At 42.3% G+C, this 10292-nt stretch overlaps 1 protein-coding gene across 1 annotated transcript in view; it reads right to left on the bottom strand.

Moving 5' to 3' along the window:
• Positions 1-749: 749 nt before the first annotated feature.
• Positions 750-10292, bottom strand: part of dipk1b (divergent protein kinase domain 1B) — a 144951-nt gene continuing 135408 nt past the window's right edge. The window contains exons 4-5 of the mRNA XM_041193831.1: positions 3680-3856; positions 750-1742 (exon numbers count right to left, since the gene is read on the bottom strand). Coding sequence (XP_041049765.1) covers positions 930-1742; positions 3680-3856 — 990 coding nt within the window. The 3' untranslated portion in view covers positions 750-929. The remainder of the gene's footprint in view (positions 1743-3679; positions 3857-10292) is intronic.

Genomic DNA, 10292 nt, shown 5'->3' with positions numbered 1-10292 from the left:
CCATGGCAGCTCTCTGATCCCAGCGGTGCCACTGGGAGCGGTGGCCCCTGCTGGAAATGCACCTAGTCCTGGACATTGAGGAGCCAAGAACTGGATGTGAGAGGTTGAGTATCTCCAGGTCCAGGCTGGCAGGCCCCGGCAAGGGGAGCGAATGGGTGAAGGGTGAGGAGGGGTGAAGGGAATGACAGGCCAGGGAAGGAGGGTAAAGTGGGAGGGGGCCCTTAAAGTAGGTCACCAGCCCACACAGTTAAAGCTTCAATCCTTCACACATGGCGTGGGCCTCAACCATCATGGGTAAAATACACACGGTGGCAGAATAAGGCCCTTGTGCACTTAAAAGGCTCAACTGGACCCAAGTTGGCGGGCCACACAGCAACTCTCCCGCCGCATGTATAATTGTGGAGAGGGCAGACCAGGTCAGTAGGCAATGGTCAAGGTGCCCACTGGATTTTACGTGCCTCTGTGCCTTCAAACTTACTGATGATTAAGTCAAATTCAGCCCAATATTCCAGTTGAGGCTGAACCAGTGTTTTATAAAGGTTCATCGTAATCTCCTTGCTTTACTGGAGAGTCAGGGAGGCGCTGAGTTCCTTAGTGGATGAGGTTCTGCTCAATGGCTGCGACTGCAACAGAGTAAGACATGAGAGGGACTGTTCTCTCAGTTCAACAAAATGTGACAAGCAAATGGAGAAGGATGTTCCTTGTTATATGATTGCCATATTTCACCTTTAATAATGTCTTCATCCTTTGCATTATATTAGGCTTATGGTTTGACATGGCATCTACAGATTATTTTAAATTGTCTAGTCCTATAATTGCTTGCCTAGAACTTTACTTGAGGTTGTTGACACAGTAGTACTAATTCATAAATTACATTAGAGAAAAATCTCCAGATACAACACAATTATGTTTAGAGAATCTCTGACCCTTTATGAATATTTAGAGTTTGAAATCTTTTTCCAAAGTAGGGTTTTGATGTTGTTTAATAGCAATGAATGATGTACCTCCATCTGGCTTGCTAATCCATTCAATGTCATGCAGGTTTGTAGGTGTTTCTGTAATTCATCTCTGAAATCGCTGGGTGCCCCATACAGCAGATACTCCCGTAATAAGCCACAAATCTTGGCCAGATTTGGTTGTATCAGTTCAGTATTGCATTGCTTCACCAGTTTGTCACAGGTTGCTGTGCAATCTTTCCCATGTGTGCAGTCTGTGTTGTGTTCACAATGACGTCCTTTATAGAATCCTTTAAGAGTCATTTCTGTCACCACTTTCCTTAAGTTAACCATTTTAAAATCATATTTCTCATTGTAACCAATGTTACCTGGGTCTGTGTCACAGATGTAAAAGCTGCCATAAGTGCCATGAAAAATCTCCTCCACGAATTCCAAGAGGCCAATGGTGATTTCTGCTCGCCGAGGCCATGCAGGAGAAAACCATTGGTTCAGGCTCTTGTGCACTATTGAAGGCAAAACTGCTTGAAGGAAACGTGGCACCTTGATGCTGTAAAGTGAGTGGTATGGAATCTTCTCAGTGATGTACAGGTCTCCACAGTAGCCCAGCAATTGCGCTGTGTGTTCCTTTTCATGCAGAGAAACAATCAATAAGAACTCATTGAGCTGAAGCAAGGCCCAGATAGACTTTGCTTCGGCTAAGGAGACCTTGTTGTCCTGGTTGATATCTGCCATGCTGATTATTCTGTTGACAAGGTTCCCAAGGGATTGCTGATCTCCAAGACTAGACTGAAAAAAGTGAGAGCATTGTGAGTGACGGCAATGCTGGAATCCTGAATATACTCCCAGGGTCACAATGGCAGAGCTGTGAGGACAGAGTTGGGGGAATCTGCTAAACAAAGTAATGACGGAAATTTGGTGAGTGTGGGAATGCATTGGTAAAGAATAGGTGAGAAGTACAGATTGTGCATTGTCATTAAACTGAAATTTAACCTTGCTTTCTTATTTTTAAGACTTTACTTTAAAACTGCAAGCCAGTTAACAGTTAACCAGCTGTAAATGGGTGTCTGACGAGATGTTAGTTATTGTGGCTAGCATTTGTGCCTTTCTAAAGGTTAGAAGGCTATCTGCTAACGCACAGAGCTGGGTGAATCTGCTAAGTGAGTAGTAATGGGAGTTCAGTGAGTATGGGAATTTGGTGCAGAGGGAAAAGGAGGTGGAAATTAATTTAAATATATAAGAAATCGGTAATTAATCAAATATAAAATAATAACATTAACATTAATGAAGTAAAGGATACTAAAATTAAAAGGATCAAATTACATTAAGCAAAATTCTGGTATAAATAAATAATAAATATGACTAAGTGGATACTAGACTGATAACATGTGTATAACAAAAGTAAATATACTTTTAAACAAATGATGGGAAAGCTAAGACCTATTGCCTGCAATTTTTGTAGTGTGTGTGAACTCCAGGATGTTTCATTAGTTCTGAATAACACGAGTGCAGGAGAAGTCTCCAGTTGCTCAAGCTCAAGGTTTCTGATCTTGATGAGTGAATGAGTCAGTGGAGGCCTTAAGGGAGGCTGAGAATTTCCTGGAGAATACTTTCCAGGAAGTGGTCACCATGCATCTATAAAGAATTCAGGTGGAGAGTAAATGGTGGCCAATGGACAGGGAGGGCAGGAAAGCCCTGGGTGATGACACCTTGGAGAAGCGCAGTTTAGGGCATGTGGGGCACGACTGCACAAGATGGCAAAGTGTAGAAATGTAGTGATCATAGGGGATTAGATAGTGAGAACTATAGACAGGAGTATAGTGAATCTCACTTGGTGTATGTGTTATCTGCCTGCAGAAACGGTAAAGACATCACAGAGGGTGCAGATGATTTCGAAATAGGGGCGGGGGAGGGGAACAGCCAAAAGTCATGGCCCACGTGGCAACCAATGACATAGGAAGGAAAAAGCTGAGGTCCTGTAGTCAGCATTTCTGGATCTAGGGAGGAAGTTAGAAAGATAGTAATCTCCGGATTAGTCCTAGTGCCATGCACTAGTGAATATTGGAATATTAGAACAAAACATCTTAACGAGTGGCTGGTGAAATAGTGCAGGAGGGAGAGCTACAGGTTACCGGGGCATTGGAATAGTTCTGGGTCAAGGTGAACAGGTTGCACCTCAATAAATTTAATTATTTTATGAAGTAGCAGAGAAGGTTCATGTGGTGTATATGAACTTTCAAAAATCAACTGACAAAGTACCACATATTAAATTTGTTAGCAAAATTAAAGCCCATGGGATGAAAGGGACAGTGGCCGCATGACTATGAAATTTGACTAAGGGACAGAAAGCAGAGAGTAGTGGTGAACTGTTGTTTTTTAGACTGGAGGGGGAATACAGTGGTGTTCCCCAAGGTCCGGTATTAGGACCATTGCTCTTTTTGATATATAGTAATGACCCCGACTTGGATATACAGGGCAGAATTTCAAAGTTTGCAGATGGCACAAAACTTGGAAATTAGTGAACAATAAGATGAAAAGTCACAGACTTCAGGAGGACATAGTGTATTATGGATTGGTTCACCTGTGAATGGTCTTTTTTATTTAATCATTTTCTAATTGTTCACCCTATTTCCAGAGGATTGATGCAATGCATTGAGTGGCTTGGGTAATCTTAAAATGCAAACGATATATCTGATAGATATGTGGGGAAATTCCCTTGGACCAACCTTCAGGAATGTCAGCAACATCTCCTTGAACTCGTCCATTGAAGTCCCTCTAGTTGGTTTGTCAAAAAGCATCAGATCCTTCTGAGGTAACATCTCAGGATTTAGATCCGCTCTGAAGGCTTCTTCTATACCACACTTGATAATGACTTCCTTATCCCTCCAGACTCCCCCATAAACCTGTGGGGGTGAAACAAAACAACGTGACACAATGACCTATATTGGCCAGTGTGCTTAACCCTCCTTTTTTCTTAAGCTCCCACTTTTGCATTTGCTCACTACCACAGAGTCTTGAAGTGTATGTGAGTTTGGTACAGTCTGTATTGAATCACAGAAACTTAACAGTGCAGGAGGCCATTCAGCACATCGAGTCTGCACTGGCTCTCTGAAGGAGCATTCTACCTAGACCCACTCCCCTGCCTTACCCCTCCAACCTTGCACATTCTCTCTTTTCAGGTAGCAATCCAATTTCCATTTGGATACCTCGATCGAACCTGCCTCCACCACCCTCTCAGCAAGTTTATTCCAGACTCCAAGCACCCTCTGGGTGAAAAAATCTCTCCTTGTATAACATTTACTCCTTTTGCCAATTATTTTAAATCTGTGCCCTCTAGTTCTTGATGCTCTCTTGAGTGGGAACAGTTTGTCACTATTTACCCAGTCCATATCCCTCAGGATCTTGAATACCTCTATCAAATCTCCTCTCAGCCTTTTTTTCTCCAAGAAGAACAGTCCCAGCCTCTCCAATCTATCCTCATAGGTACAGTTCTTTATCCTGGGAATTATTTTGTCAACCTTCACATCGTTACTCAAGTATGGCACCCAGAACTGGATGCAGTACTCCAGATGAGGTCCAACTGGTGTCTTATACAAGTTCAACATGACCTCCTTACTCTTGTACTCATTAATAAAGCCTAAAATACTATATGCTTTATCAACTGCTCTCTCAACATGTCCTGCCAGCTTCAATGATAAATGTACATATACACAGAGGTCCCTCCGTTCCTGCACCTCCTTTAGAGTTTCTCCCTTTATTTCATACTGTCTCGCCATATTCTTCCTGCCAAAATGAATCACCTCACACTTCTCTGCATTGAACTTCATTCCACAGGGATTAGTGCTTGGGCCCAGGCTAGTCACAATATATATCAATGATTTAGATGAAGAAACCAAATGTAACATTTCCAAGTTTGCTGACAACATGAAACTTGGTGGGAATGCAAGCAGCGAGGAGGGTGTTAAAAAGGTTCAAGGTGATTTAAATAGGTTGAGTGGGCAAATACATGGCAGATGAAGTATAACGTGGATAAGCATGAAGTTATCCACTTCAGTAGGAAAAACAGAATGGCAGAGTATTATTTAAATCATGACAGATGGGAAAATGTTGAAGTACAAAGGGACCTGGGTGTCCTTGTACACCAATCACTGAAAGCAAGCATGCAGGTGTAGCAAGCAGTTAAGGAGGTAAATGGTATGTTGGCCTTCATTGCGAGAGGACTTGAGGGGCAAGGATGTCTTACCAAGGCACTGTACAGCTGCAGTGAGACCACACCTGGAGTATTGTGTGCAGTTTTGGTCTCCTTACCTAAAAAAGGATATACTTGCCATAGAGGAAGAGCAGCAAAGGTTCACCAGACTGATTCCTGGGATGGCAGGATTGTCGTATGAGGAGAGATTGGGTCGACTAGGCCTGTATACACTGGAGTTTAGAAGAATGAGAGGAGATGTCATTGAAACGTATAAAATTCTGACAGGAGGTGAAACATAACGTAATACAATGACCTATATTGGCCAATTTGCTTAACCCTCTTTCTTTTCTCTTGAGCTCCCACTTTTACATTTGCTTATTATCATAGGGTCCATGAAGTGATTGTGAGCCTGGTACGGAGTAAATAAGATTAGGGAGTTACAGGCGCAGATTGCCATGTGGAAATATGATGTTGTGGCAATAAAAGAGACCTGGATCAAGGAAGGACAGAACTGGGTGGCAGCATTGGTTAAGGAGAGCATTGCAGTGCTGGAGAAAGAGGATCTCCCAGAGGGTTCAAAGACAGAATCAATTTGGCTAGAGCTAAGGAACTAAAAGGCTGCAATTACATTGCTTGGTGTAGTCTATAGACAGCCAAATAGTGAGAAGGCCGTAGAAGTACAAATCTGCAGGGAAATTAGAGAGAGATGCAAGCATTATAGAGTAGTTATAATCAGGGACTTCAATTACCCAAATATAAACTGGGATAGTGGCAATGTAAAGGGCGGAGAGGGGAAAAAGTTCCTAGATTGTGTTCAGGAGAATTTTCTACAGCAGGATGTGTCCAATCCAACAAGAAAAGACACACTGTTGGACCTGGTTCTTGGAAATGAGGTAGGCCAAGCATCATTGGGGAAGCATTTAGGAAACAGTGATCATTGTATTGTACGTTTTAGGAAGATAATAGAAAAGGACAACAGTAAGCATAATTAACTGGACGAGAGCCGACTTTGGTGGGGCAAGAATGGAGCTGGGCCAGATAGACTGGCACGAAAGATTGGCAGGAAAAACTGTAGCTGAACAACGGGCTACCTTCAAAAAATAATTGGTTCGGGCACAGTCAAGGTATATTACTTTGAAAGGGAAAGGTAGGGCAAACAAATTCAGAGCTCCCTGGATGAAAAAGGAGATTGAAATTAAGACAAAGAAGAAAAAGTGTGCTTATGACAGGTATCAGGTAGCAAATACGGTTGAGAGCCAAAAGGAATACAGAAGGTTCAGAGGGGAGGTGAAAAAGCATATTAGAGAAGCGAAGAGGGATTAGGAGAAAAGACTGGCAGCCAACATAAAGTAGAATCCCAAAGTCTTCTATAGCTATATAAATAGTAAAAAGAAGGTAAAAGGAGTGGGGCCGATTAGAGACGTAAAAGGGAATTTACATGTGGACGAAGGGGTCATGGCTGAGATATTAAATGAATATTTTGCATCCCTCTTTACCAAGGAGGTAGATGCTACCCAGGCCATGGTGACAGACGAGTAAAGTCTGTCACTAGAAGAGTTCAAAATTGATAAGGAGAAAGTATTGAATAGACTGTCAATACTTAAAAGTTGACAAGGCACGAGGACCGGATGAGATGCATTCAAGGATATTGAAGGAAGTGAGAGTCGAAATTGCAGGGGCACTGGCTATAATTTTTCAGTCTTCCCTAGACTGGGGGTGGTGCCAGAGGACTGGAGAATTACAAACATTATGCCCTCGTTCAAAGAAGGTTGTAAGGATAAGCCCAACAATTACAGACCAGTCAGTTTAACTTCCGTGGTGAGCAAGATTCTAGAAACAATTATTTGGGATAGAATTAGTTGTTACATGGAAAAATATGGGTTGATTGAAGAGTCAGCATGGATTTCTAAAGGGGAAATCATGTTTAACTAACTTTCTGGAGTTTTTTTGAAGAGGTAACAGAAAAGATCGATGAGGGTAATGCTGTTGATCTGGTGCACATGGACTTTGAAAAGGCATTTGACACAATACTACACAATCGACGTGAGAAAAGTTATTGTTCATGGAATAAAAGGGACAGTAGCAACGTGGATACAAAATTGGCTGAAAAATAAGAAGCAGAGAGTAATGGTCAAGGGATAATTTTCAGGCTGGAGGTAGGTTTGTAGTGGAGTTTCCCAGGGGTTGATATTAGGACCCTTGCTGTTCCTGAGATATATTAATGATCTAGATCTTGGTGTGCAGGGGACAATTTCAAAGTTTGCGGATGATACGAAGCTTGGAAGTATTTGTGAACTGCGAGGAGGACAGTGTAGAACATCAGATGGACATAGACAAGTTGGTGAAGTGGGCAGATAGGTGGCAGATGAAGTTCAATGTAGAAAGTGTGAGATGATGCATTTTGGTAGGAAGAACATGGTCAGACAATATAAAATAAGGGGTGAAATTCTAAAGGGGGTGCAGGAGCAGAAAGACTTGAGTGTATATGTGCATAGATTATTGAAGGTGGCAGGACAGGTGGAGAGAGCAGTTAACAAAGCATATAGTATCCTGGGCTTTATTAATGTGGGCATTGAGTACAAGAACAAGGAGGTTATGCTAAATTTATATAAGACACCCGTTAGACCTCAGCTGGTGTATTGTGTACACTTCTGGGCACCATATTATAGGAAGGATGTGAACACATTGGAGAGATTGCAGAAGAGGTTTACAAGAATGGTTCCAGAAATGAAAAACTTCAGCTATGAAGATAGATTGGAGAGGTTGGGATTGTTCTCCTTGGAGAGAAGAAGGCTGAAAGGAGATTTGTTGCTGATGTTCAAAATCATGAGGGGACTGGACAAAGTAGATAAGGAGAAGCTGTTCCCACTCATAAAAGGATCAAGAACGAGAGGGCACAGAATTAAAGTGATTTGCAAAAGAAGCAAGTGTGACATGAGAAAAAACTTTTTCATACAATGAGTGGTTCAGGTCTGGAATGCACTGCCTGGAAGTGTGTTGGAGGCTGGCTCAATCGAGGCATTCAAGAGGGCATTAGATGATTATTTGAATAGAAACAATGTGCAAGGGCACAGGGAACAGGCAGGGCAATGACACTAGGCCATAGTACTCATTTGGTAGCCTGTGCAGACATGATGGGCCTAATGGCCTCCTGTGCCGTTAAGTTTCTGGATGAACAGACTGGATGTTTTCTCTGGCTGGGGGGTGTCTAGAACAAGGGTTCACAGTCTCAGGATACGGGGTAGGCCATTTAAGACTGAGATGAGGAGAAACTTCTTCACCCAGAGGTTGGTGAACCTGTGGAATTCTCTACCACAGACAGCTGTGGAAGCCAAGTCACTGAATATATTTAAGAAGGAAATAGATTTCTGAACTCTAAAGGTGCCAAGGAATATGGAAAGAGTAAGGGAGTACGGCGTTGAGATGGAGGATCAGCCATGATCATATTGAATGGCAGAGCAGGCTCTGAATGACCTACCCCTGCTCCTACTTTTCTATATTTCTATACCACTTGTCTGTCCAATCCACCACATGTCTACGTCCTTTTGGAGTTCAAGACTATCCACATCACAGTTGACAATGTTTCCGGTCTTCGTGTTATCTGCAAATTTTGAAATCATGCTCTGAACACCACAGTCTAGGTCATTAATGTATATCAGGAAGAGCACGGTTCCCAACAATGACTCGTGGGGAACTCCACTACAAACCTTACTCCAATCTAAAAAACATCCATTAATCACTATTCTTTGTTTCATATCACTCAGCTTCTTATCCAAGTTCCTACTCTCCCTCTTATTCCATGAGCTACAATTCTGCTCACAAGCCTGTTGTGTGGCACGGTATCAAATGCTTTTTTAAAATCCATATATACATCAACAGCGTTACCCTTATCAACTCTCTCTGTTACAATTGGATTAGTTTTGATTTCTCAATGCCAGCTAATGTGATCAGAGGAATTACTGGATGCTGAAAAGACCAAAGTTCATCCCGTTCACCTACCATCCTGGTATTCACATGATACAATGATGAGTTATTGACCAACCATAGCAATCAATCTCTATCTATGAGTCTACAACTAAGCCAGACAGGAAGTGAGGAAAACCCTCAGAGAGGGAGACCTTTGTCCTCACAAACATGTCTCAAATTACTCACATGCTGTATCCCAAAATGTTACTTTCTGAAATATGTATGCAAGTAATCTATAATGAGTCAAATTAATGAAACAAATAATTTTTGAATATTAGCAACATGGCAGGTATGATCTAATATGATCCTGTATTTCTCAAGACATCAGGATATATTAGGAGAGGGAATTGGACAAGCGCAGCTAGAGATGCATCATGAATGACCATAGCTCTGTTGAGCATCTTAATGAAAGTAACATTTGAGTCACACAAGGGCCAGGTGGAGGGAGGCAGTGGCATAGTGGTAATGTCACTGGACTAATGCTCTGGAGACACAGGTTCAAATCCCACCACAACAGCTGGTGGTATTTAAATTTAATTAATAAAATCTGGAAATAAAAGCTAATCTCAGTAATGGTGACCATGAAACCATCATTGGTTGGGATTTTTCAGCCATCTTGGCGTTGGGTGTCATAGCGGGCAGAGGGGGGACAATATGGCAAGAAGGCCAGAAATTGGTTTCATGTTGGTGTGAAAGCACAGCAGGATCATCCGATGGTGTCTGCCATGGTGGAATGCGAATCCCACTGGAGGCTGGCATGAACTTGATCTACATCATAGAGTCATTGAGGTCTACAGAAAAAGGCTTTTCGGCCCATTGAGTCTGCACCAGTCAAACTATTCTAGTAGACAGACTATTCTAATCCCATTTTCCAGCACTAGATGGAAAATAGCCTTGTATGCCATGGCATCGCAAGTGCACATCCAAATATTTCTTAAATGTTATGAGGGCATCTGTCTCTACCACCCTTTCAAGCAGTGAGTTCCAGATTCCTACCACCCTCTGGGTGAAAAAATTTGTCCTCACATCCCCTCTAAACCTCCTGCCCCTTACCTTAAATCTATGCCCCCTGGTTATTGATCCCTCCACCAAGGGGAAAAGTTCTTCTCTGTCTACCCTATCTATGTGAGATGCTAAGTAAGGCCCGACCAGAATTGTCTCCCACGGCAGATTTACCATTA

This window comes from Carcharodon carcharias, chromosome 8, assembly GCF_017639515.1.
Source record: "Carcharodon carcharias isolate sCarCar2 chromosome 8, sCarCar2.pri, whole genome shotgun sequence".
Taxonomy (NCBI): domain Eukaryota; kingdom Metazoa; phylum Chordata; class Chondrichthyes; order Lamniformes; family Lamnidae; genus Carcharodon; species Carcharodon carcharias.
Note: the sequence above shows the minus strand (reverse complement) of the source record. Positions and strands in the feature narration are given on the sequence as shown.